The following is a 27,924-nucleotide window of genomic DNA, read 5'->3' as shown; positions in this document are numbered from 1 at the left end:
ATTCCATGATCATATTCCATCATATTTCATGGTGAGTCTACATTTGAATAAGAGTTTTATGGGTTATTGCTTGTACCTAAAATCCTTTTACATCATGCAAAATCGACAAAAGTCGATGCATTTCACTCAAGTAATTGAATAGGAAATGTAATTGGGACCCTTTAAAGGAACTCTTGTAAAAAACTAAAAAAGTCAAAATAATGTTGAAGTTTCAAACATCACACCGGTAGAATGTGAATCTCCCAAGATGCACTTGTCAAGGGGGTGTAGGAAGCCATTTTGTTATGTTTGCTATGTGGCTAGCGCCACATCTCCAGCGGTAGCATAATGATGGATAATTTGAGATTGAATATAGCTTTTAATTTGTTTCACACATGGAAGTCTGAAATATATAACATTTAATATTTGCCTAATTTTAATACGGTCCAGGGAGGGACGCAGTGGATATACTAAATTGTTTGTTTCGCTAACTAAACTAGGCTAGCTAACGCGTTAGCTTACTTCAACGAAATCTATTTTTCAGTTGTTCGGTTCATCCAAAAGTTTCCCTGAGTTTTATGGCTTTGGTCTAGGTATCTACTTTTGTTCAAGTGAGGGATCGGACTAAGTGGTGCATCGTACATGAATTAAGAAACAGGGTCATAGTTGTATAATCCAACTTTAGGCTCGTTTGAGAGGACGAGTAGAAGTGCCGCTAACGTTAGCTAACAACTCTTCACAACAACGGCCCTCTGCATTTCTCTAATAATGGCAGAAGACATACGACAGGACAAGAAAGCCAACTTCTCTGCTCTGACGGAGCACAACAACAACGGAGTGACAAAGATTTCTGGCCTGGCCTCCAACAAAACTGGCGCCTCCAAGAAATTAGTCATTAAAAATTTCAAAGGTAACGCGTGCTGAATAGCTAGTTAACGTTAGCGAGTTTGCTACACGTTATTTAGCCGTTTTGCCTGATTATCAACTATCTGTTAGTAATTGTCTAACTAGTTAACTCTACTTATGTAACGTGTAACTCCCCACAATTGGCAGCGTAGCTAAAGTTCATATTTGAAAGTTGTCCATGATGGCCAGCTGGGTAGCCTAGGAAGTTTTTAGACCAAGTTAGCTTGTGACATATTTGAAGCAATTGATAGCCATGGCATGTAAACAACAGAATATCCCGTTGCAACCTGACCCTGGAAATATTGCTCAACTCTGGTTACGTCTTCTAGCTAATTTTACCAAGCTAATGACATTCTGGCAGAATAAATATATATTTTTTTGCATTTTATTACAATTTTGACATTTGTTGACTCTGTCCCTGTCAGATGTTTACATATGGTTGAACATGCAAACAATAGTCAACTGTTTACAAACCATATTCTCCTTGTTTACAAATTAACTTTAAATTTCTCCTCATTTAAATGAGGTACCCAGCTAGAGGCTGGGTCTGTCTAACCATTTTGCTGTGCCTTGGTGTGGCGTGACTCTGTTGTGTGTTCCCAGACAGGCCAAAGCTAGCAGACAACTACACTGAGGACACCTGGCTGAAGCTGAGGGATGCGGTAGGAGCCATCCAGAACAGCACCTCCATCAAGTACAACCTAGAGGAACTCTACCAGGTCAGGCCTGAAGTATCAAACACACAGTTGCATTTTCAGGACATGAAACACATAGTTTGTGGAGAGCTACAGCCCTTATTGACCTTTCTAAAACATGGGCCTAGTTCATGTGTCCAACGGGCCTTGATGACATGCCTATATCCAAGTCCCAGTGTTTCCATGTGAATAATATGTACCGATATGGGCACTTTTATTGTCTTCATCTGTATGACACCATTACTCCAGCTGTCTTGTCATGTGACCTACGGGTTGCCCTTTACTGTCTGTATCTGTGTACCATTACTCCAGCTGTCTTATCATGTGACCTGCTGTTTGCCCTTTACTGTCTGTATCTGTGTACCATTACTCCAGCTGTCTTATCATGTGACCTGCTGGTTGCCCTAGCCAGTCTGGGTTGGTTGTGCCAACTGACACCCTATTCCCTATGTGGTGTACTATTTAGGGTATAGGGTGCCATTTGGGACGTTACCCGATTCCAACGGGCAGCAGAGATCGGTTCTAAGACACTATGCCTCTCTAGTCTCAAATTATTGGAGAGGAGAGCTGCTCTATGCCAGCCAGCAGGTTCTGTAGCTCACATCAGCAGTCAGTATACCCAACCACTGTGCTGACCAGTCACCAGCCTGTTGACATGGCTAACCCTATCACTCTGACCAGTCACCGGTCTGTTGACTTGGCTAACCCTATCACTCTAACCATTCACCGGCCTGTTGACATGGCTAACCCAACCACTCTGACCATTCACCAGCCTGTTGACATGGCTAACCCGATCCCTCTGACCATTCACCAGCCTGTTGACATGGCTAACCCGATCACTCTGACCAGTCACCAGCCTGTTGACATGGCTAACCCGATCACTCTGACCAGTCACCAGCCTGTTGACATGGCTAACCCGATCACTCTGACCAGTCACCGGCCTGTTGACATGGCTAACCCGATCACTCTGACCATTCACCGGCCTGTTGACATGGCTAACCCAACCACTCTGACCATTCACCGGCCTGTTGACATGGCTAACCCTATCACTCTGACCAGTCACCAGCCTGTTGACTTGGCTAATCCTGTCTTGTAACTTTTCCAGGGAGGGATGACTTACAGAATTGAGGAATACTTAGTATGTTGACCTCCGTCTCCTCTATTTCAGGCGGTGGAGAACCTGTGTTCCTATAAAGTCTCCCCCACACTGTACAAGCAGCTCCGTCAGGTCTGTGAGGACCATGTCCAGGCCCAGATACATCAGTTCAGAGAATATCCTTTACACTGTGTGTGTGTCTGTGTCTTTGCGTGTGAAAGTGTGCTTCTATATTTTTGCCAGTGCGTAATGTGTGTGGATGTTTATTAAAGCCTGTTTGACAGGTTTTCAAGTCAATTTGATGAGAACGTCTCATTTATGATGCTGCATGACAGTGGCTCCTCTGAGGAGATAAGCTCGTTTTATAACATTATTATTTATTTTTTTAATAGTTGATTTGTGTTGCTGCACCTTGTGTTTCTTGGCTATTTACATTGTTTTGTTCACAAGCTATGTTGTTTTTCAATGTTTTGACTTTGCTTCAACTACCAGTGAAGACGTCCGCTACTAGTCAGACTAGTCTACTGTGTTATAAACTGGCTGGTTCCAGCCCTGAATGCTGATTGGCTGACAGCCGTGGTATATCAGACCGTATACCACAAAACATTTTGTACGGCTCTAATTACGTTGGTAACCAGTTTATAATAGCAATAAGGCACCTCGGGGGTTTGGGGTATATGGCCAATATACCACTGCTAAGGGCTGTGTCCAGGCACTCTGCGTTGCGCTTACGAACAGCCCTTAGCTGTGGTATATTGGCCATATACCACACCTCCTCCTCAGTCCTTATTGCATAAATATCTCACAGGTACACTGTCACGGACCACTCCAGTGGCTGGAATACCATCATTGCCACAATAACCTTGGCTTGGGTCTCCCTGATAACACCCGCTTATCTGTTGTTAGGCAGTTAGCCCACTGTTCCTAGGCCGTCATTGAAAATAAGAATTTGTTCTTAACTGACTTGCCTAGTTAAATAAAGGTAAAAAATAAAAAAAGTTGTGACTGGGGGGCTTAAAGGAACCTGGCAGCCTCCTGTTATAGAGTTGTATGTCTTCTCAGCGGGCCGCTGTGTAGTAGTGTCTCTGTACCAGCTGTGTGTAGTAGTGTCTCTGTACCAGCTGTGTAGTAGTGTCTCTGTGCCAGCTGTATGTCTTCTCATCAGGCCGCTGTGTAGTTGTCTCTGTACCAGCTGTGTAATAGTGTCTCTGTACCGGCTGTGTAATAGTGTCTCTGTACCGGCTGTGTAATAGTGTCTCTGTACCGGCTGTGTAATAGTGTCTCTGTACCGGCTGTGTAATAGTGTCTCTGTACCGGCTGTGTAATAGTGTCTCTGTACCGGCTGTGTAATAGTGTCTCTGTACCGGCTGTGTAATAGTGTCTCTGTACCGGCTGTGTAATAGTGTCTCTGTACCGGCTGTGTAATAGTGTCTCTGTACCGGCTGTGTAATAGTGTCTCTGTACCAGCTGTGTAATAGTGTCTCTGTACCGGCTGTGTGGTAGTGTCTCTGTACCGGCTGTGTGGTAGTGTCTCTGTACCAGCTGTGTGGTAGTGTCTCTGTACCAGCTGTGTGGTAGTGTCTCTGTACCAGCTGTGTGGTAGTGTCTCTGTACCAGCTGTATGTCTTCTCAGTGGGCCGCTGTGTAGTAGTGTCTCTGTACCAGCTGTGTGTAGTAGGTGTCTCTGTACCAGCTGTGTGTAGGTGTCTCTGCTGTGTGTAGTAGGTGTCTCTGTACCAGCTGTGTGTAGTAGGTGTCTCTGTACCAGCTGTGTGTAGTAGGTGTCTCTGTACCAGCTGTGTGTAGTAGGTGTCTCTGTACCAGCTGTGTGTAGTAGGTGTCTCTGTACCACTACGTTTGACATGTTGTTCATTTAGCAGACACATCTCATCCAGAGATACTTACAGGAGCAATTATGTTTACGGTGCTTTGCTTAATGCCACATAGACATATTTTTCTCCTAGTCGGCTCGGGGCTTCGAACCAGCGACCTTTCGTTTACTGGCCCCACTCTCCTAACCGTTAGGCTATCTGCCGCCCGGGGGCACCTTGGACCTCTTCAACCAGCTAGCTGCACACAGCGACACGCTGCTTGGACTGATGGCAAATTAAAAAAACAATGAACATCCCTGTAATGGGGATCTCTATAAACTACACAGTTTGTAGTCATCAGAAGGTTGTCATGTTTTTTTAACCACAACCTGGTGCGAGTCATGGCCCCGTCCAAAGAGAGAGTGTTTGACTGTTGTGTTTTGATTGAATTGAGGCCCGGTCCTTAACCATAGCGCCTCACAGAGTCCCTGGACAGCCTGTCTTTCCTGAAGAGGATGAACCGATGTTGGCAGGACCACTGCAGACAGACGGTCAGTCAGACACACTTTATCATGAGACATTTATTCTGTCTAAAATGTATGTTGTATAATGAGTCTAACGTAAGTTTGTCATGTGTAACCTGGGTTACTGCAGATCATGATCCGGAGTATCTTTCTGTTCCTGGATCGTACCTACGTGCTCCAGAACTCCCTGCTCCCCTCCATCTGGTAAGAGCCCCGTCCAGTAGCTATTAGGAAAAACACAAACATTCCTCCGTTCTCTGTGGCAAACGGTCTTTTCCTGTTCTGAGATGGTGAACGTTTCTTTCTGTCCTCTGACAGAAACCGTGTCAGAAATGGAACCCTGTTCACTACTTAGTGCACTACCTTTTGACTAGGTCCTCATTGGGCTAAAAGAGTTCCCCATGTAGGAAGTAGGGTGTCATTTGGGATGCAGACAGTCACTGTTCACCGTCCACCGTGAACCCTATTCACTACTTAGTGCACTACCTTTTGACTAGGTCCTCATTGGGCTAAAAGAGTTCCCCATGTAAGAAGTAGGGTGTCATTTGGGATGCAGACCGTTACTGTTCCCCGTCCACTGTGACTGTGTGTGTTCCACAGGGATACCGGGCTGGAACTCTTCCGGAACCACATCGTGAGCGACGGGGCTGTCCAGAAGCGCACGGTCGACGGGATCCTGGAACAGATCGAACGCGAACGCAACGGAGAGACAGTGGACCGCAGCCTTCTCCGCAGCCTACTGGGCATGCTCTCAGACCTGCAGGTGATTGGTCAATATGCTTCATAAGTCTTGTCTTACCATTTGGCCAATGAACCAATCAAGTCAAGGCAGTCATTTGCTAGTCATACGAGTGCATTTTCTTAGCAGTGTAGAACTATTGTTCCATGGGCAGATGGTATGTAGATTCTCTGATCTCCTGGTGTCATCTATTGTCTCTCTCCTCAGGTCTCTGTAGATTCTCTGATCTTCTGGTATCATCTAATGTCTCTCTCCTCAGGTCTCTGTAGATTCTCTGATCTTCTGGTATCATCTAATGTCTCTCTCCTCAGGTCTCTGTAGATTCTCTGATCTCTTGGTGTCATCTAATGTCTCTCTCCTCAGGTCTCTGGATATTCTCTGATCTCCTGGTATCATCTATTGTCTCTCTCCTCAGGTCTCTGGAGATTCTCTGATCTGGTGTCATCTATTGTCTCTCCTCAGGTCTCTGTAGATTCTCTGATCTCTGATCTCCTGGTGTCATCTAATGTCTCTCTCCTCAGGTCTCTGGAGATTCTCTGATCTCTTGGTGTCATCTAATGTCTCTCTCCTCAGGTCTCTGGAGATTCTCTGATCTCCTGGTGTCAGGTCTCTGGAGATTCTCTGATCTCTTGGTGTCATCTATTGTCTCAGGTCTCTGGAGATTCTCTGATCTGGTGTCATCTATTGTCTCTCCTCAGGTCTCTGTAGATTCTCTGATCTCCTGGTGTCATCTAATGTCTCTCTCCTCAGGTCTCTGTAGATTCTCTGATCTCCTGGTGTCATCTATTGTCTCTCTCCTCAGGTCTCTGGAGATTCTCTGATCTCCTGGTGTCATCTATTGTCTCTCTCCTCAGGTCTCTGGAGATTCTCTGATCTCCTGGTGTCATCTATTGTCTCTCTCCTCAGGTCTCTGTAGATTCTCTGATCTCTTGGTGTCATCTATTGTCTCTCTCCTCAGGTCTCTGTAGATTCTCTGATCTCCTGGTGTCATCTATTGTCTCTCTCCTCAGGTCTCTGGAGATTCTCTGATCTCCTGGTGTCATCTATTGTCTCTCTCCTCAGGTCTCTGGAGATTCTCTGATCTCTTGGTGTCATCTATTGTCTCTCTCCTCAGGTCTCTGGAGATTCTCTGATCTCCTGGTGTCATCTATTGTCTCTCTCCTCAGGTATATAAAGAGTCGTTTGAGGAGCGTTTTTTGATGGAGACTAACAGACTGTACGCTGCAGAGGGACAGAGGCTGATGCAGGAACGAGATGTGAGTGACAGCTGTCAATCAAATGCTTTAATTCAATATTATGACCACGCCCCTATATAGCTAGCATACCTGGCTTTCTCCTAGTGACGTGTGTCTGTGTCTGTCCAGGTGCCGGAGTACCTGCATCATGTGGCTCGTCGGTTGGAAGAAGAGAACGATCGTGTCATCAGCTACCTCGACCAGAGCACTCAGTAAGACCCGCCTCTTCCTCCACACCCCTTAGACTGACAGGCCTGTGCTCCAATCAGAGTACACTAGATCATCTCACAGATTTGAACCACTTTACTTTCTCTTTTACCTCCTCCTCCATCTGTGTTGATCATCTCTCTCTCTGTTTGTATTCAACAGGAAGCCACTTATCTCTAATGTAGAGAAGCAGCTGCTTGGAGAACACATGACGGCCATCTTACAGAAAGGTATCTATCAGCAGTATGTGATACTGACCCCCCCCTCCAGGTCTCGGTATTGTTAGACGGTAACCAGGTGATACTGACCCCCCTCCAGGTCTCAGTATTCTGTTAGACGGTAACCAGGTGACATTGACCCTCCTCCAGGTCTCAGTATTCTGTTAGACGGTAACCAGGTGACATTGACCCTCCTCCAGGTCTCAGTATTCTGTTAGACGGTAACCAGGTGACATTGACCCTCCTCCAGGTCTCAGTATTCTGTTAGACGGTAACCAGGTGATATGACCCTCTCTCCAGGTCTCAGTATTCTGTTAGACTGTAACCAGGTGATACTGACCCCCCTCCAGGTCTCAGTATACTGTTAGACTGTAACCAGGTGATACTGACCCTCTCCTCCAGGTCTCAGTATTCTGTTAGACGGTAACCAGATTATATTGACCCTCCTCCAGGTCTCAGTATTCTGTTAGACGGTAACCAGGTGACATGGACCCTCCTCCAGGTCTCAGTATTCTGTTAGACGGTAACCAGGTGATATTGACCCTCTCCTCCAGGTCTCAGTATTCTGTTAGACGGTAACCAGGTGACATTGACCCTCCTCCAGGTCTCAGTATTCTGTTAGACCGGAACCAGGTGACATTGACCCTCCTCCAGGTCTCAGTATTCTGTTAGACGGTAACCAGATTATATTGACACTCCTAAAGGTCTCAGTATTCTGTTAGACGGTAACCAGGTGATACTGACCCCCCCCCCCAGGTCTCAGTATTCTGTTAGACGGTAACCGGGTGATGGAGCTGGCTCTGCTCTACCAGCTCTTCAGTAAGGTGAAGGGAGGACTCCCCACTCTGCTCCAGCACTGGAGAGACTACATCAAGGTACGCTCTGCCTCTCTCTGCCTCTCTCTCTCTCTGCCTCTCTCTCTCTCTGCCTCTCTCTCTCTGGCTCTGCTGGCTCTGCCTCTCTCTCTCTGGCTCTGCCTCTCTCTCTCTGGCTCTGGCTCTGCTCTCTCTCTCTCTGGCTCTGCCTCTCTCTCTCTCTGGCTCTGCCTCTCTCTCTCTGGCTCTGCCTCTCTGGCTCTGCTCTCTCTCTGCCTCTCTCTGGCTCTGCCTCTCTCTCTCTCTCTGGCTCTGCCTCTCTCTCTCTCTGGCTCTGGCTCTCTCTCTCTCTGGCTCTGCTCTCTCTGGCTCTGCTCTCTGGCTCTGCCTCTCTCTCTCTGGCTCTGCCTCTCTCTCTCTCTCTCTCTGGCTCTGCCTCTCTCTCTCTCTCTCTCTCTGGCTCTGCCTCTCTCTCTCTCTCTGGCTCTGCTCTCTCTCTCTCTGGCTCTGCCTCTCTCTCTCTGGCTCTGGCTCTGCCTCTCTCTCTCTCTCTGGCTCTGCCTCTCTCTCTCTCTCTCTCTCTCTGGCTCTGCCTCTCTCTCTCTCTCTCTGGCTCTGCTCTCTCTCTCTCTCTGGCTCTGCCTCTCTCTCTCTCTGCTCTGCTCTCTCTCTCTCTCTGGCTCTGCCTCTCTCTCTCTCTCTCTCTCTCTCTCTCTCTCTGGCTCTGCTCTCTCTCTCTGCTCTCTCTCTCTCTGGCTCTGCCTCTCCTCTCTCTCTCTCTCTCTCTGCTCTGCCTCTCTCTCTCTCTGGCTCTGCCTCTCTCTCTCTCTCTGGCTCTGGCTCTGCTCTCTCTCTCTCTCTGGCTCTCTCTCTCTGGCTCTGCCTCTCTCTCTCTCTCTGGCTCTGGCTCTCTCTCTCTCTGGCTCTCTCTCTCCTCTCTGGCTCTGGCTCTGCTCTCTCTCTCTCTCTCTCTGGCTCTGCCTCTCTCTCTCTGGCTCTGCCTCTCTCTCTCTCTGCCTCTCTCTCTCTCTCTGGCTCTGGCTCTGCTCTCTCTCTCTCTCTCTGGCTCTGCTCTCTCTCTCTGGCTCTCCTCTCTCTCTGGATCTGGCTCTGGCTCTGGCTCTGCTCTCTCTCTCTGGCTCTCTCTCTCTGGCTCTGCCTCTCTCTCTCTCTGGCTCTGAACTCTCTGCAAGACCTCTCTCTGTCTCTCTCTGGCTTTAAAGGCTCCTGGAATCTCTCTGCTCTCTCTCTCTCTCTCTCTCTATGGCTCTGCCTCTCTCTCTCTAACTCTCTCTCTCTCTGAGCTCTGGCTCTAATATAACTATGACTCTCTATAACTAATCTGCTCTGCCTCTCTCTATAACTATGGTTCTGTTAACTCTAATAAGATCTCTGGCTCTGCTGTTTCCTCTCTAATATAACTAACATGGCTCTGCCTCTAATATCTGGCTCTGCCTCTCTCTCTCTCTCTGGCTCTGCCTCTCCTCTCTATCTCTCTCTGGCTCTGGCTCTTTCTCTCTAATATAACTAACTAATCTGCTCTAATATAACTAACTAGAAACACTAACTATTCTAACAGTCTCTCTGAGATGTCTCCTAACTAATATTTGGTGTTGCCTCTAATATAACTATAACTAGAGATGAGTGTTTCCTAACTAATATAACTTCAAGACTGTTTCTTGGCTCTAATATAACTATAACTAAGATGGACAACGTTCCTAACTAATATAACTAACTAATATGGTGTGTAACTAATCAACTAACTAACTAATATGAGTGCTTCATCAACTATGGCTATGAAGGAGGCCTGTGACTGTAAGCTTTCATCAACAACAGACTACAACAAGGAGATGGAGAGAACTCTATCGGATCATGAGTCATCTTCCGTTTTACATAACTCTCTCTAATGCTGAGTGGGGAAGCCTATCTATACTCTCTCTCTGTCTCCTCTAAACTACTCTGCTCTCTCTCTGGCTCTGAAGCTCTCTCTCTCTGGCTCTGCCTCTGTCTCTGTCTAACTCAAACTCTCTGGTCTGCAGGAGATATTTAAAGGCTCTGGAATCTCTCTAAACGGCTGCTGCCATTCTCTCTCAAACTGCTGTCCAAGCTCAAACACGGTAAGGCTACCATGCTCAAACTGGCTCTGCCTCTCATGCTCTCTCTAAGCTGTCAGTCTCAAACACTGGCTCTGCTGTCCTCTCAAACAGGTTGTCCACTCAAACACGTTATGAGTGTTCTGCTAATATAACTATAACTAACTAATATGCCATCTAAACACTGAGCTTTCCTAACTAATATAACTAAGCTGACTAACTCAATGGCTGTCCATAACTAATATGGTGTTCAAACACGGTAAGCTGCCATAACTATTTTCTATAACTCCAACTCAAAACACTGCTTCCAACTCAAACACTGAGAGTGTCCAGTCTCAAACTAATGTCTCCTAACAGAGTTTTGGTGGTGAGATTGTGGGCACCCCAGAGAAGGATAAGGACATGGTTCAAGACCTGTTGGACTTTAAGGATAAGATGGACAACGTGGCCCAGGGCTGTTTCAACAGAAACGAGAGCTTCATCAACGCTATGAAGGAGGCCTTTGAAGCTTTCATCAACAACAGACCCAACAAACCTGCTGAACTCATTGGTGAGGACAAGACCGCTGTGTGTGTGTGTGTGCAAAGAGTCAGGGCAGGAGATATTTAAAGGCACCTGGAATCTTAAAACGATGCGCCATTGCTTAAAATACCAGTCAGAGGTTCCACGCCAGTTATGAGTGTTTCCTAACTAATATAACTATAACTAATATGAGTGTTTCCTAACTAATATAACTATAACAACTATAACTAACTAACATGAGTGTTTCCTAACTAATATAACTATAACTAACTAATATGAGTGTTTCCTAACTAATATAACTATAACTAATATGAGTGTTTCCTAACTAATATAACTATAACTAATATGAGTGTTTCCTAACTAATATAACTAATATGAGTGTTTCCTAACTAATATAACTATAATATGAGTGTTTCCTAACTAATATAACTAACTAATATGAGTGTTTCCTAACTAATATAACTAACTAATATGAGTGTTTCCTAACTAATATAACTAACTAATATGAGTGTTTCCTAACTAATATAACTATAACTAATATGAGTGTTTCCTAACTAATATAACTATAACTAATATGAGTGTTTCCTAACTACTATAACTAACTAATATGAGTGTTTCCTGTATGTTTTATGTAACTGGCGGTGTCCTATCTCTGCACAGCGAAGTACGTGGACTGTAAGTTGAGGGCGGGCAACAAGGAAGCTACCGAGGAGGAGATGGAGAGAATTCTAGACAAGATCATGATCATCTTCCGTTTTATCCACGGGAAGGATGTGTTCGAGGCCTTTTATAAGAAGGACCTGGCCAAACGCCTGCTGGTGGGGAAGAGTGCCTCCTGGTGATATAGTCCTCCACTAGTCCTCTCTACCCACCAACATGGCTGGTGATATAGTCCTCCACCCACCAACATGGCTGGTGAGAAGTAAGCTGTCCAAGTCCATGCTGTCCAAACTCAAACACGGTAAGCTGTCCATACTCAAACACGGTAAGCTGTCCATACTCAAACACGGTAAGCTGTCCAAGCTCAAACACGGTGAAGCTGTCCATCTCTACCCAAACACTGGTAAGCTGTCCAAACTCAAACACTGGTGAAGCTGTCCCACTCAACATGGCAAACCAACACGGTAAGCTGTCCAACTCAAACATGGCTGGTGAAGCTGTCCATGCTCAAACACGGTAAGCCCAAACACGGTAAGCTGTCCAAACCCAAACATGGCTGGTCAAACACCAACATGGCTGGTAATAGATGGTCTGACTCTAGCTGACCAACATGGCAGTTGAAGCAGAGTCAAACATTGAAACTCAAAACACAGCTTGTGAACAAAACATTGTAAATAGCCAAGAAACACAAGGCCTCACTTCAGTGGACGTTCCAGTAAATTAGACTGGCTTCTACGCCTGTGCATCTTAAGCACTTTCAAATCCCAGTGTTCACAGCTCCCCAGCCAGGCATTGTTGCAGCGCCTCACAGGATATATTTGAGAGGATACCTAGTTCTTGGTGATTATCTACCATCTATGATACAAAATGACCAAACAGTTACTACAGCAGTTATTTAGTTATAAATGTTTTCCTTCTTGACTTCCTCACGACACGTTTATTTGTCAATGTGAGTGAAATGCTCTGTTGCCCTGACCACCCACCAACATGGCTGGTGATATAGTCCTCTCTACCCACCAACATGGCTGGTGATATAGACCTCTCCACCCACCAACATGGCTGGTGATATAGTCCTCTGTACCCACCAACATGGCTGGTGATATAGTCCTCTCTACCCACCAACATGGCTGGTGATATAGTCCTCTCTACCCACCAACATGGCTGGTGATATAGTCCTCTCTACCCACCAACATGGCTGGTGATATAGTCCTCTACCCACCAACATGGCTGGTGATATAGACCTCTCTACCCACCAACATGGCTGGTGATATAGACCTCTCCACCCACCAACATGGCTGGTGATATAGACCTCTCTACCCACCAACATGGCTGGTGATATAGTCCTCTCTACCCACCAACATGGCTGGTGATATAGACCTCTCTACCCACCAACATGGCTGGTGATATAGTCCTCTCTGGTGACCCACCAAACATGGCTGGTGATATAGTCCTCTGGCTGGTGACCCACCAACATGGCTGGTGATATAGTCCTCTCTACCCACCAACATGGCTGGTGATATAGTCCTCTCTACCCACCAACATGGCTGGTGATATAGTCCTCTCTACCCACCAACATGGCTGGTGATATAGTCCTCTCTACCCACCAACATGGCTGGTGATATAGTCCTCTACCCACCAACATGGCTGGTGATATAGTCCACCAACATGGCTGGTGATATAGTCCTCTCCAACATGGCTGGTGACCCACCAACATGGCTGGTGATATAGTCCTCTCTACCCACCAACATGGCTGGTGATATAGTCCTCTCTACCCACCAACATGGCTGGTGATATAGTCCTCTCCCACCAACATGGCTGGTGATATAGTCCCACCAACATGGCTGGTGATATAGTCCTCTACCCACCAACATGGCTGGTGATATAGTCCTCTCTACCCACCAACATGGCTGGTGATATAGTCCTCTCTACCCACCAACATGGCTGGTGATATAGTCCTCTCTACCCACCAACATGGCTGGTGATATAGTCCTCTCTACCCACCAACATGGCTGGTGATATAGTCCTCTCTGGTGACCCACCAACATGGCTGGTGATATAGTCCTCTCTACCCACCAACATGGCTGGTGATATAGTCCTCTCTACCCACCAACATGGCTGGTGATATAGTCCTCTCCAACATACCCACCAACATGGCTGGTGATATAGTCCTCTCTACCCACCAACATGGCTGGTGATATAGTCCTCTACCTACCCACCAACATGGCTGGTGATATAGTCCTCTCTACCCACCAACATGGCTGGTGATATAGTCCTCTCTACCCACCAACATGGCTGGTGATATAGTCCTCTCTACCCACCAACATGGCTGGTGATATAGTCCTCTCTACCCACCAACATGGCTGGTGATATAGTCCTCTCTACCCACCAACATGGCTGGTGATATAGCTGCTCCTCTCTACCCACCAACATGGCTGGTGATATAGTCTCTACCCACCAACATGGCTGGTGATATAGTCCTCTCTACCCACCAACATGGCTGGTGATATATCTCTACCCACCAACATGGCTGGTGATATAGTCCTCTCTGGCTGGTGATATAGTCCCACCCACCAACATGGCTGGTGATATAGTCTCTACCCACCAACATGGCTGGTGATATAGTCCTCTACCCACCAACATGGCTGGTGATATAGACCTCTACCCACCAACATGGCTGGTGATATAGTCCTCTCTTGGTGATATAGTCAACATGGCTGGTGATATAGACCTCTACCCACCAACATGGCTGGTGATATAGACCTCTCTACCCACCAACATGGCTGGTGATATAGACCTCTCTACCCACCAACATGGCTGGTGATATAGTCCTCTCTACCCACCAACATGGCTGGTGATATAGACCTCTCTACCCACCAACATGGCTGGTGATATAGTCCTCTCTACCCACCAACATGGCTGGTGATATAGACCTCTCTACCCACCAACATGGCTGGTGATATAGTCCTCACCCACCAACATGGCTGGTGATATAGACCTCTCTACCCACCAACATGGCTGGTGATATAGACCTCTCTACCCACCAACATGGCTGGTGATATAGTCCTCTGGTGATCTGGCTGGTGACCCACCAACATGGCTGGTGATATAGTCCTCTCTACCCACCAACATGGCTGGTGATATAGAACCCACCAACATGGCTGGTGATATAGACCTCTCTACCCACCCACCAACATGGCTGGTGATATAGACCTCTCTACCCACCAACATGGCTGGTGATATAGACCTCTCTACCCACCAACATGGCTGGTGATATAGTCCTCTCTACCCACCAACATGGCTGGTGATATAGACCTCTCTACCCACCAACATGGCTGGTGATATAGTCCTCTCTACCCACCAACATGGCTGGTGATATAGTCCTCTCTACCCACCAACATGGCTGGTGATATAGTCCTCTCTACCCACCAATGTCAAAATCTACCCGCATTTGGCGAGTGTGTTTATTTTAGGCCCCGTGTTCGTGGGATATTGTCAAATGTCCTCCGGCAGATGCTGATTGTTGCCTCAGCAGTGAAGTTGGCCCATCGGTGGTTTGTCACTACCTCTGGTGTGAGACTGTAGAAACACCACCACAGTTACCAGGTCATGCAATGTGTTTAAGCAGTAAGGCCCGTAGGAGGTGTGGAATATGGCCAATACTCCAAGGCTAAGGGCTGTTCTTAAGCACGACGCAACACGGAGTGCCTGGATACAGCCCTTAGCCGTGGTATATTGGCCATATACCCCAAACCCCCGAGGTGCCTTATTGCTATTATAAACTGGTTACCAATGTAATTAGAGCAGTAAAAATACATGTTTTATCACACCCGTGAAATATGATCTGATATACCCTGGCTGTCAGCCAATCAGCATTCAGCACTCGAACCACCCAGCTTATAATACTCTATGAAAACTTGTGAACAGAAAGTGGGTGTGATGGTTTGTGACTTCCTGCTTCCTGTCCCTGCAGAGTGTGGAGCGGCCTTCACCAGTAAGCTGGAGGGGATGTTTAAGGACATGGAGCTCTCCAAAGACGTTATGATCCAGTTCAAGCAGGTGAACACAGACTCCTCGATGTCACTGACACTGACTACTTACTGTAGTATACATTTACCACCAGTGAATCATCTGACTTGAGGCCATGTTGTCGTCACTCCTCCGTGACGCTCGTCCCTCAACCAATCTGTCTTGTAGGACGTGGAACTCGTATTTGAATATTTAGTGTCCGTTATTTTTCAAAAACATAACAGAAGGAAAGGAAACGGGTCGCCGTCTCCTGGACAAGTTGTGTGTCAGGACGTTGGTCGCTAGTGCCGTGACTTTCAGCTGTGGAGCTGTTGTCGCTAGCTAGCTTACTGACATGGCTACAGTTGAAGTCGGGAAGTTTACGTACACGGAGGTTGGAGTCATTACAACTTGTTTTTCAACCACTCCACAAAGTTCTTGTTAACCAACTATAGTTTTGGCAAGTCGGTTAGGACATCTACTTTGCATCACACAAGTTATTTTTCCAACTATTGTTTACAGACAGATTATTTCACTTTTTAATTCACTGTATCACAATTCCAGTGGGTCAGAAGTTTACATACACTAAGTTGACTGTGCCTTTAAACAGCTTGGAACATTCCAGAAAATGATGTCATGGCTTTAGAAGCTTCTGATAGGCTAATTGACATCATTTGAGTCAATTGGAGGTTTCCCTGTGGATGTATTTCAAGGCCTACCTTCAAACTCTGTGCCTCTTTGCTTGACGACATGGGAAAATCAAAAGAAATCAGCCAAGACCTCAGAAAAAATAATTGTAGACCTCCACAAGTCTGGTTTATCCTTGGGAGCAATTTCCAAGCGCCTGAAGGTACCACGTTCATCTGTACAAACAATAGTACACAAGTATAAACACCATGGGACCACGCAGCCGTCAAACCACTCAGGAAGGAGATACATTCTGTCTCCTAGAGATGAACGCACTTTTGTGTGAAAAGTGCAAATCAATCCCACAACAGCAGCAAAGGACCTTGTGAAGATGCTGGAGGAAACAGGTACAAAAGTATCTATATCCGCAGTAAAACAAGTCCTGTATTGACAACCTGAAAGGCCGCTCAGCAAGGAAGAAGCCACTGCTCCAAAACCGCATAAAAAAGCCAGACTACGGTTTGCAACTGCACATGGGGACAAAGATCGTACTTTTTGGAAAAATGTCCTCTGGTCTTATGAAACACAAATCGAACTGTTTGGCCATAATGACCATCGTTATGTTTGGAGGGAAAACAGGGAGGCTTGCAAGCCGAAGAAGACCATCTCAACCGTGAAGCATGGGGGTGGCAGCATTATGTTGTGGGGGTGCTTTGCTGCAGGAGGGACTGCTGCACTTCACAAAATAGATGTCATCACGAGGGAGGAAAATGATGTGGATATATTGAAGCAACATCTCAAGACATCAGTCAGGAAGTTAAAGCTTGGTCGCAAATGGGTCTTCCAATTGGACAATGACCCCAAGCATACTTCCACATTTGTGGCAATATGGCTTAAGGACAACAAAGTCAAGGTATTGGAGTGGCCATCACAAAGCCCTGACCTCAATTCCATAGAAAATTTGTGGGCAGAACTGAAAAAGCATGTGCGAGCAAGGAGGCCTACAAACCTGGCTCAGTTACACCAGCTCTGTCAGGAGGAATGGGCCAAAATTCATCCAACTTATTGTGGGAAGCTTGTGGAAGACTACCCAAAACATTTGACCCAAGTTCGGACAGTTTTGTGGCAGAAGTGGGATTCAGCAGATGTCACCTTGGTAATATTTTCTCATGTTAGACAGCAAATTGTAGCTAAACTGCTTTGGAGCTATCCCATTAGCTTATTGTAGCTAAACTGCTTTGGAGCTATCCCATTAGCTTATTGTAGCTAAACTGCTTTGGAGCTATCCCATTAGCTTATTGTAGCTAAACTGCTTTGGAGCTATCCCATTAGCTTATTGTAGCTAAACTGCTTTGGAGCTATCCCATTAGCTTATTGTAGCTAAACTGCTTTGGAGCTATCCCATTAGCTTATTGTAGCTAAACTGCTTTGGAGCTATCCCATTAGCTTATTGTAGCTAAACTGCTTTGGAGCTATCCCATTAGCTTATTGTAGCTAAACTGCTTTGGAGCTATCCCATTAGCTTATTGTAGCTAAACCGCTTTGGAGCTATCCCATTAGCTTATTGTAGCTAAACCGCTTTGGAGCTATCCCATTAGCTTATTGTAGCTAAACTGCTTTGGAGCTATCCCATTAGCTTATTGTAGCTAAACTGCTTTGGAGCTATCCCATTAGCTTATTGTAGCCAAACTGCTTTGGAGCTATCCCATTAGCCTTTTGCGAGATAAGAGACAGATCTGTGCAGTCACAAACAACGCTCTATCGGATGTAAGAAAATGCGATGACAAAAGATAGCAATCAATCGTTGAAACGGGTTCATACCAATATGGGAAGATAAAGGACACACACACACTGAGCAATATTACGACTGTAATATATTAATTTACCACAGAGAATCATGTATAACATCTCTACCAATTGGGGTAGTCCAATGATGTTTACATTTGTTCCCAGATGGATTCAAATGATTTCTTGAATTAAGGAATTCTCCATTTACACCATTTTCCAAGAAATGAAGGATTTGATTGTCTCACACAACAGGACATTAATGTATTTTATTCCAGTATTGAACAAGGTTGTGTCCACCAGTACATGAATGTATTGAATCGGGTTGTCTGTCTCCCCCAGTACACCCAGAACCAGAGTGAGCCCAGCCAGCTGGAGCTGACGGTCAACATCCTCACCATGGGCTACTGGCCCTCCTACACTCCTATGGAGGTCCACCTGCCCCCTGAGGTATGTCTGTCTGTGTGTGGTTGGGTGGTGTGTATGGTAGGCTTTATGAAGCCTATATAAAGTTTCTCTCACCCCCCCCCCCTCCCTCCTCGCTCTTCCCCCTCCCTCCTCGCTCTTCCCCCCAGGAGGTCCTGTTCTCCACAGTGGCAGCTCTGGCCCCCCCTGGGCCACGCTGTTCTGAAGACTGAGTTTAAAGAGGTGAGACTCCTCGCTCTTCCCAGATGGTGAAGCTCCAGGAGGTATTCAAGCTGTTCTATCTGGGGAAACACAGTGGCAGGAAGCTCCAGTGGCAGCCCACCCTGGGCCACGCTGTTCTGAAGACTGAGTTTAAAGAGGTGAGACTGAAAGGTTTCCTGGAGCTAGAACAGTGCTTCTCCGGTCCTCAAATACCCACAAAGTTAAATATGCTGGGATACAAATAGAAATGGTAGGTGAGGACCAGAGCAACACTGTCCTAGAAGATGGGCGGCGTTCTTTGAAATGTCACATTTCTAATGCGTCTTTTACCAAGGAGCTGCAGGTGTCTGTTCCAGACGTGTCTCTGTGTGTCTGTCTACAGGGTAAGAAGGAGCTGCAGGTGTCTCTGTTCCAGACGTGTCTCTGTGTGTCTGTCTACAGGGTAAGGAGGAGCTGCAGGTGTCTCTGTTCCAGACGTGTCTCTGTGTGTCTGTCTACAGGGTAAGAAGGAGCTGCAGGTGTCTCTGTTCCAGACGTGTCTGGTGTGTGTGTCTCAGCAGGGATCAAATCAGCCACTGGCATAGGTACAGTGTCTGTTCCAGACTGTCTGTCTTCTGTGTGTCTGTCTGTCTGTCTGGTCTGTCTTCAAGAAGGTCTAGACTGTCAGGTGTTTTCCCTCTGTTCCAGACTGTCTGTCTTCTAGGTACAGTTTCTGTCTATCTGACTGGGTACAGCTTCTCCCTCTGTCTATCTGACTGTCTGTCTTCAGCTACAGGTGTCCCTCTGTTCTATCTGACTGTCTGTCTTCATAGGTGCTTCTCCCTCTGTCTATCTGACAGGGTCTTCATAGGTAGGAGTTCAGCGTGTCTGTCTAGGACTGTCTGTCTTCAAACAGCTTCTCCCTCTGTCTGTCCACTGGTCTTCATAGGTACAGCTTTTCCCTCTGTCTATCTGACTGTCTGTCTTCATAGGTACAGCTTCTCCCTCTGTCTATCTGACTGTCTGTCTTCATAGGTACAGCTTCTCCGTCTGTCTGTCTGTCTTCATAGATACAAAGGTGTACATTAATTTTCTCTGGTCCTTTCCTTAGATTAATCTAACTACTCTGCTTATTTATCTCTAGTTTAGATTGATTCGGATCCCCTTCAGCCAATGCCAATGGCGACAACTGGTGTTACTGGGCTCCGACACAATGAAAAAGACATTACAGACTGATTTTACAATGTACCAACATTTAAACATTAACATGTAGTCTTGTTTGTCATTGTAACCAGAGGGCTAATATTAATACTATGCATGCCAGTCTCTCTTGGCTGAGAGTTGAGGAAACACTGACTGCATCACTTCTTGTTTTTATAAAAACACATTGTTGGAAATTCCAAATTGTTTGCTTCGTCAACTTACACCAGACATGCCACCAGGGGTCTTTTCAGAGTCCCCAGGTCCAGAACAAATGAGAAGTACAGTATTATACAGAGCCATGACTGCATGGAACTCTTCTGTCTTATGGAGAGCAAGTGGACGGCAAACCAACAAATTAAGCAACGGCACCTCCCCATGTGACCTAGAGCAATACGCTCTTTTGTGGTTATGAAATATTTCTGGGCTCTTATTTCTGCTCATGAAACATGAAACCAACACTTGTTGCGTTTTATTTTTTGTTCAGTATCGAAAAGAAAAAAAAGTGCAGGACTTCGAGAGCGGCCCTGCGGTACACCACACTTTACATGTTTGGCATTAGAGAAGGTTCTATTAGATTGCCATATCATAGGTATTTCTCAACAACAGGTTAGGGTCAATAATATCAAAGGCTGCACTGAATTCTAACAGTACAGCTCCTGCAGTCTTATCCATTTATTTTAAGCAGTCATCAGTGATTTGTGTCAGTGCCGTTCGTACATGTTGAGTGCCCTTCTAATCACCTCGATCTCTCTTCTACATTAATCTCATTGCGTATTTGGGGTAAATAACATTTTGGCTCATTCATGAAATGCATGTAATTTCTCCAATTGAACTTGATGTATGTGGAAGTAGTAGTAACCGTGATCTGTGTCCCCGTTCCGTCCCCAGAGGAGGGTGAGTTGAGGCGTACCCTGCAGTCTCTGGCCTGTGGGAAGGCGCGCGTCCTCAATAAGAGTCCCCGGGGGAAGGACATAGAAGACGGAGACCGCTTCAACTTCAACAACGACTTCAGACACAAACTGTTCCGCATCAAGATCAACCAGATTCAGATGAAGGAAACGGTAGGGTTAACACCTCTCTGTCTCTGTGAAGGAAACGGTAGGGTTAACACCTCTCTGTGAAGGAAACGGTAGGGTTAACACCGGTCTCTGTGAAGGAAACGGTAAATTGTCACGTCTGTGCCTGCCTGTTGAACAGAAAGGAGTGCTGACTCTAATCATTGTGTCTGTTATATCAGACTAATTCATCCATATAATGGCGCTTTCCACTGAGGGTTGACACTCCAGGTTCCCGTCAGTTAAATCTTATTGCCTAAGTTTTGAGTTCCTCCCTTGCCCATCATTGGAGGAAGTGTGGCCATCATGCATTCACACAGTCAATGACTCGAGTTGGAGTCATTTTTATTCAGGAAGTGAAACGTTCACAGAAAATAAATGGTGAATTACGGTTGTGTGTGTGTGTGTCCAGGTAGAGGAGCAGGTGACCACAGACAGAGCGTGTGTGTCTCTGTGTGTGTGTGTGTCTGTGTGTGTGTGTCAGGTAAGGAGCAGGTGACCACCACTAATGTTGATGTCTGTGTGTTCCAGTGAGGAGCAGGACCACCACAGAGCGTGTGTCTGTGTGTGGTCCATATCAGACTAATTCACCATATAATGGCGCTTTCCACTGAGGGGTGACACTCCAGGTTCCCTGTGTGTGTCAGGTAAATCTTGATTGCACTAAGTTTTGAGTTCCTCCCTTGCCCATCATTGGAGGAAAACCCTGGGCCATCATGTTGGTGTCATTCACAGCAGTCAATGACTCTTTCAGTTTCAGTCATTTTTTGTTCAGGAAGTGAAACAGTCATTCACAGAAAATAAATGGTGAATTACGGTTGTGTGTGTGTGTGTGTGTGTGTGTGTGTGTGTTCCAGGTAGAGGAGCAGGTGACCACAGACAGAGCGTGTGTTGATGTTTGTGTGTCTGTGTGTGTCCAGGTAGAGGAGCAGGTGACCACCACAGACAGAGCGTGTGTTGATGTTTGTGTGTCTGTGTGTGTCCAGGTAGAGGAGCAGGTGACCACAGACAGAGTGTTCGTGTGTTGATGTTTCTGTGTGTGTGTGTGTGTGTGTGTCCAGGTAGAGGAGCAGGTGACCACCACAGAGCGTGTGTTGATGTTTCTTGTGTGTGTCTCTGTGTGTGTGTGTCCAGGTAGAGGAGCAGTGACCACCACAGAGCGTGTGTTGATGTTTCTGTGTGTGTGTGTGTGTGTCCAGGTGAGGAGCAGGTGACCACCACAGACAGAGCGTGTGTGTCTCTGTGTGTGTGTGTCCAGGTAGAGGAGCAGGTGACCACCACAGAGCGTGTGTTGATGTTTGTGTGTGTGTGTGTGTCCAGGTAGAGGAGCAGGTGAGCACCACAGAGCATGTGTTGATGTTTCTGTGTGTCTGTGTGTGTCCAGGTAGAGGAGCAGGTGAGCACCACAGAGCGTGTGTTTCAGGACAGACAGTACCAGATCGACGCGGCCGTTGTCCGCATCATGAAGATGAGGAAAACCCTGGGCCACAACCTGTTGGTGTCAGAACTATACAACCAGCTCAAGTTCCCCGTCAAGGTACTCTTTCATTTTCACTCTCTCTCTCTCTCATTGCTTTTGTTCTTTTTTCCTACCCTGAGATATAGTCACATCAGTCATTCACATCAAGTAAACTGCACTGTACACCCTCAGGTCTAAGCTGCATACCTTCAGCGTCATTCCTCTGTGTGTTCTCTCCTCTGTGTGTTCTCTCTCCTCTCTCTCCTCTGTGTTCTCTCCTCTGTGTGTTCTCTCTCCTCTCTCTCCTCTGTGTGTTCTCTCCTCTGTGTGTTCTCTCTCCTCTCTCTCCTCTGTGTGTTCTCTCCTCTGTGTGTTCTCTCTCTCTGTGTGTTCTCTCTCCTCTGTGTGTTCTCTCTCCTCTGTGTGTTCTCTCTCCTCTGTGTGTTCTCTCCTCTGTGTGTTCTCTCCTCTCTCTCCTCTGTGTGTTCTCTCTCCTCTCTCTCCTCTGTGTTCTCTCTCCTCTCTCTCCTCTGTGTGTTCTCTCTCCTCTCTCTCTCTCCTCTCTCTCCTCTGTGTGTTCTCTCTCCTCTCTCTCCTCTGTGTGTTCTCTCTCTCCTCTCTCTCCTCTGTGTGTTCTCTCTCCTCTGTGTGTTCTCTCTCCTCTGTGTGTTCTCTCTCCTCTCTCTCCTCTGTGTGTTCTCTCTCCTCTCTCTCCTCTGTGTGTTCTCTCTCCTCTCTCTCCTCTGTGTGTTCTCTCTCTCTCTCTCTCTGTGTGTTCTCTCTCCTCTGTGTGTGTTCTCTCTCTCTCTCTCTCTCTGTGTGTTCTCTCTCTCTCTCTCTCTCCTGTGTGTGTTCTCTCTCCTCTCTCTCCTCCTGTGTGTTCTCTCTCCTCTCTCTCTCTCTGTGTGTTTCTCTCTCTCTCTCTCTCTGTGTGTTCTCTCTCCTCTCTCTCTCCTGTGTGTGTTCTCTCTCCTCTCTCTCTCCTGTGTGTTCTCTCTCTCTCTCTGTGTGTGTCTCTCCTCTCTCTCTCCTGTGTGTTCTCTCTCTCTCTCTCTCCTCTGTGTGTCTCTCTCTCTCTCTCTCTGTGTGTGTTCTCTCTCTCCTCTCTCTCTCCTCTGTGTGTGTTCTCTCTCTCCTCTTGTCATTCCTCTGTGTGTGTTCTCTCTCCTCTCTCTCTCCTCTGTGTGTGTTCTCTCTCCTCTTGTCATTCCTCTGTGTGTTCTCTCCTCAGCCTGGAGACCTGAAGAAGCGGATTGAGTCGCTGATTGACAGAGACTACATGGAGAGAGACAAGGAGAGTCCCAACCAGTACCACTATGTGGCCTGAGGGGGGCGCCACCTCCATCCTCCACCCCTCCGGTGCCCTGCCAGTGGGCTCAGCGAGTCAGAATCAGCTGGCTCTGATATAGCCCCATCTCTCCTTGAACTGCCCCATCTCTCCTTGAACTGCCCCACCCCCTCACCGCCCCCCCCCCTGCTTCTGGGGCCAGTCTGGAGGCCAGAGCCCAACCTGGACCAACACCAGCCCAGCCAACACCACCCTCATTGGGGGACTCAGAGCAGGCTGGGTCCTGGGGCTGGAGGAGCCTGTCTGGTGGGTGGAAGGCCGGCACACATCATCCGCTGACGACGCTAACAACGAGAACAAAGTAGCACTTTCTCAAATGTGTTGTTTTGGGAGGGGGGGGGTCTGTCCACATGTCTCAGTCTCAGTTCCACTGTAGTTTAGCTCCTGTTGATTATTCAGGTTTTTTCTGTGAGGTAACATAACATGTACCGGCCTGGGGTAGCACTGTGGCAGTGTTGTCAGACAGGGTACAGGAACAGGTTGGGGGGTTCACATGGATACCGATTACAAGGAGTGACGAGGGGAGGGATGCTTTTGGGTCGGGGGACACTCTCTCCTGTATTTTGACCAACACTTTCCACGCTCTGAATTTTGTAGACCAGATTGTATTCTTTGTAAGAGAGAGAGAGGAAACATGAATAAATTGATATTTAATGAAGAGTTCATTCTTGGTGTGAACATCAAATGGATTGAGTAGTTGTGTGTAACATAGTGGTGTGACTGAGTAGTTGTGTGTAACATAGTGGTGTGACTGAGTAGTTGTGTGTAACATAGTGGTGTGACAGTAGTTGTGTGTAACATAGTGGTGTGACTGAGTAGTTGTGTGTAACATAGTGGTGTGACTGAGTAGTTGTGTGTAACATAGTGGTGTGACTGAGTAGTTGTGTGTAACATAGTGGTGTGACTGAGTAGTTGTGTGTAACATAGTGGTGTGACTGAGTAGTTGTGTGTAACATAGTGGTGTGACTGAGTAGTTGTGTGTAACATAGTGGTGTGACTGAGTAGTTGTGTGTAACATAGTGGTGTGACTGAGTAGTTGTGTGTAACATAGTGGTGTGACTGAGTAGTTGTGTGTAACATAGTGGTGTGACTGAGTAGTTGGTGTGACCCTGGTGTGACTGAAAGTTGTGTGTAACATAGTGGTGTGACTGAGTAGTTGTGTGTAACATAGTGGTGTGACTGGTAGTTGGAGTTGGCTGACAGGGCATGGCTGTGAGAGGCTACAGGCTGACAGGGCATGGCTCTAGGCCAGGCTACAGGCTGACAGTGTGGCTCTGGTAGGCTACAGGCTGACAGGGCATGGTCTAGGCCAGGCTGACAGGCTGACAGGGCATGGCTATGGAGGGAGGCTACAGGCTGACAGGGCATGGCTCTAGGCCAGGCTACAGGCTGACAGGGCATGGCTACAGGCCAGGCTGGCATACAGGCTGACAGGGCATGGCTCTAGGCCAGGCCAGGCTACAGGTCTGACAGGGCATGGCTAGGGGCTGTGACAGGGCATGGCTCTAGGCCAGGCTACAGGCTGACAGGGCATGGCTCTAGGCCAGGCTACAGGCTGACAGGGCATGGCTCTGGCCAGGCTACAGGCTGACAGGGCATGGCTACAGGCCAGGCATGGCTACAGGCCAGGCTACAGGCTGACAGTGCATGGCTACAGGCCAGGCTACAGGCTGACAGGGCATGGCTCTAGGCCAGGCTACAGGCTGACAGGGCATGGCTCTAGGCCAGGCTACAGGCTGACAGGGCATGGCTACAGGTCAGGCTGGCTGACAGGGCATGGCTCTAGGCCAGGCTACAGGCTGACAGGGCATGGCTACAGGCCAGGCTGACAGGCATGGCTCTAGGCCAGGCTACAGGCTGACAGGGCATGGCTCTAGGCCAGGCTACAGGCTGACAGGGCATGGCTCAGGCCAGGCTACAGGCTGACAGGGCATGGCTCAGGCCAGGCTACAGGCTGACAGGGCATGGCTACAGGCCAGGCTACAGGCTGACAGGGCATGGCTACAGGCCAGGCTACAGGCTGACAGGGCATGGCTACCAGGCTACAGGCTGACAGGGCATGGCTACAGGCTGACAGGGCATGGCTCTAGGCCAGGCTACAGGCTGACAGGGCATGGCTCTAGGCCAGGCTACAGGCTGACAGGGCATGGCTCTAGGCCAGGCTACAGGCTGACAGTGCATGGCTACAGGCCAGGCTACAGGCTGACAGGGCATGGCTACAGGCCAGGCTACAGGCTGACAGGGCATGGCTACAGGCCAGGCTACAGGCTGACAGGGCATGGCTCTAGGCCAGGCTACAGGCTGACAGGGCATGGCTCTAGGCCAGGCTACAGGCTGACAGGGCATGGCTCAGGTCAGGCTACAGGCTGACAGGGCATGGCTCTAGGCCAGGCTACAGGCTGACAGGGCATGGCTACAGGTGACAGGGCATGGCTCTAGGCCAGGGCATGGCTCTAGGCCAGGCTACAGGCTGACAGGGCATGGCTCTAGGCCAGGCTACAGGCTGACAGGGCATGGCTCTAGGCCAGGCTACAGGCTGACAGGGCACGGCTACAGGCTGACAGGGCATGGCTCTAGGCCAGGCTACAGGCTGACAGGGCATGGCTCTAGGCCAGGCTACAGGCTGACAGGGCATGGCTACAGGACAGGCTGACAGGGCATGGCTACAGGCTGACAGGGCATGGCTACAGGCTCAGGCTGACAGGGCATGGCTCTAGGCCAGGCTGACACAGGCTGACAGGGCATGGCTCTAGGCCAGGCTACAGGCTGACAGGGCATGGCTCTAGGCCAGGCTACAGGCTGACAGGGGCTACAGGCCAGGCTACAGGCATGACAGGCCAGGCTACAGGCTGACAGGGCATGGCTACAGGCCAGGCTACAGGCTGACAGGGCATGGCTCAGGCCAGGCTACAGGCTGACAGGGCATGGCTACAGGCCAGGCTACAGGCTGACAGGGCATGGCTCTAGGCCTGACAGGGCAGGGCATGGCTACAGGCCAGGCTACAGGCTGACAGGGCATGGCTCTAGGCCAGGCTGACAGGCATGGCTCTAGGCCAGGCTACAGGGCATGGCTCTAGGCCAGGCTAAAGGCTGACAGGGCATGGCTACAGGCCAGGCTACAGGCTGACAGGGCATGGCTCTAGGCCAGGCCAGGCTGACAGGGCATGGCTACAGGCCAGGCTACAGGCTGACAGGGCATGGCTCTAGGCCAGGCTGACAGGGCATGGCTACAGGCCAGGCTGACAGGGCATGGCTCTAGGCCAGGCTACAGGCTGACAGGGCATGGCTCTAGGCCAGGCTGACAGGGCATACCTGTGAAGCGGAGTAATTCTGCCTGTGAAGTCATTCCTCAGAAACAAATGATCCTTGCTGTAGTAGGAGGAGTGTGATTGACCTGTGATGTCAGAGGTTCTGGTCCCAGCTTGTCTCCTTTTGGTGCTGAAGCTGTTGTCTGTTTACCAGATTTGAATAATTAAATTATTTCACAAGTACAGAAAAGGCTGTCCTTCAGTGAGGCTGCCCCTCCACTCCTCCCAACAGAACAGGATGTATGTGGCTTAGTGATGAGTCAGAGGAGCTGCTGCTGCTTGTAAGTGTTGCGTTTAGAGTAGTCCTCTTATCACACCACCACCCCTACATTCTCAACAAACTTACTGGCCAGGACCCCTGAAGAAATCAACCTTACTGGCCAGGACCCCTGAAGAAATCAACCTTACTGGCCAGGACCCCTGAAGAAATCAACCTTACTGGCACAGACCCTTTTAACATTTCAATCTTATTATCTATGATTCCTTGCCAACCTGCCTTCATGTAAATAACTACCTCAAATAGCTTGTACCTCTGCACATTGATCTGGTACTCCTGAAGAAATCCACATTGATCTGGTAACCCTGTATAGCTGGCCAGGACCCCTGAAGAAATTAACCATGTTGTTTTGGTCAAATAAAACCCTTATTTCAATCTTATCTATGATTCCTTGTCACTTAACCTGCCTTCATGTAAATAACTACCTCAAATAGCTCGTACCTCTGCACATTGATCTGGTACTCCCACATTGATCTGGTACTTCCTGTATGGAGCTCCACATTGATCTGGTACTTCCTGTATGGAGCTCCACATTGATCTGGTACTTCCTGTATGGAGCTCCACATTGATCTGGTACTTCCTGTATGTAGCTCCACATTGATCTGGTACTTCCTGTATGGAGCTCCACATTGATCTGGTACTTCCTGTATGGAGCTCCACATTGATCTGGTACCTCCTGTATGGGCTTGTAATTGAGCATTTCACAGTGAGGTCTACACCAGTTGTATTCGGCGCAGGTAGCAAATAAAAT

At 47.9% G+C, this 27,924-nt stretch overlaps 1 protein-coding gene across 3 annotated transcripts; it reads left to right on the top strand.

The window, feature by feature from the left end:
- The first annotated feature begins 242 nt into the window (after window positions 1-242).
- cul4a (cullin 4A) lies at window positions 243-24,251 on the top strand. 3 transcript variants are annotated; one of them, XM_042316024.1, is made up of 21 exons: window positions 246-889; window positions 1,489-1,604; window positions 2,749-2,852; window positions 4,969-5,038; window positions 5,142-5,215; window positions 5,612-5,774; window positions 6,917-7,006; window positions 7,115-7,197; window positions 7,355-7,422; window positions 8,167-8,285; window positions 10,676-10,868; window positions 11,501-11,678; window positions 11,764-11,801; window positions 15,471-15,556; window positions 18,260-18,367; window positions 18,589-18,702; window positions 18,927-19,011; window positions 19,105-19,128; window positions 20,615-20,787; window positions 22,166-22,318; window positions 23,472-24,251. In XM_042316024.1, exons 1-21 carry the CDS (start codon window positions 748-750, stop codon window positions 23,565-23,567), a joined length of 2,277 nt encoding a protein of 758 aa, XP_042171958.1. In that variant the 5' UTR covers window positions 246-747; the 3' UTR covers window positions 23,568-24,251. The 3 variants fall into 3 exon arrangements, with proteins under 3 accessions (XP_042171957.1, XP_042171956.1, XP_042171958.1); XM_042316023.1 differs by lacking the exons at window positions 8,167-8,285; window positions 10,676-10,868; window positions 11,501-11,678; ... (7 more) ...; window positions 22,166-22,318; window positions 23,472-24,251 and adding an exon at window positions 7,561-7,643 and having other exon boundaries at window positions 243-889; XM_042316022.1 differs by lacking the exons at window positions 8,167-8,285; window positions 10,676-10,868; window positions 11,501-11,678; ... (7 more) ...; window positions 22,166-22,318; window positions 23,472-24,251 and adding an exon at window positions 7,511-7,593 and having other exon boundaries at window positions 243-889.
- The last annotated feature ends 3,673 nt before the right edge of the window (window positions 24,252-27,924 follow it).

Source organism: Oncorhynchus tshawytscha, unplaced genomic scaffold, assembly GCF_018296145.1.
Source record: "Oncorhynchus tshawytscha isolate Ot180627B unplaced genomic scaffold, Otsh_v2.0 Un_contig_6491_pilon_pilon, whole genome shotgun sequence".
Classification (NCBI taxonomy): domain Eukaryota; kingdom Metazoa; phylum Chordata; class Actinopteri; order Salmoniformes; family Salmonidae; genus Oncorhynchus; species Oncorhynchus tshawytscha.
Note: the sequence above shows the minus strand (reverse complement) of the source record. Positions and strands in the feature narration are given on the sequence as shown.

Excerpts from the sequence above, each read along its gene's own strand:
- cul4a (XM_042316024.1), top strand. The coding sequence starts at position 748 with ATGGCAGAAGACATACGACAGGACAAGAAAGCCAACTTCTCTGCTCTG. Across the intron at positions 15,557-18,259 it reads TTATGATCCAGTTCAAGCAG|TACACCCAGAACCAGAGTGA; the intron begins GTGAACACAGAC and ends TGTCTCCCCCAG. Across the intron at positions 22,319-23,471 it reads AGCTCAAGTTCCCCGTCAAG|CCTGGAGACCTGAAGAAGCG; the intron begins GTACTCTTTCAT and ends TTCTCTCCTCAG.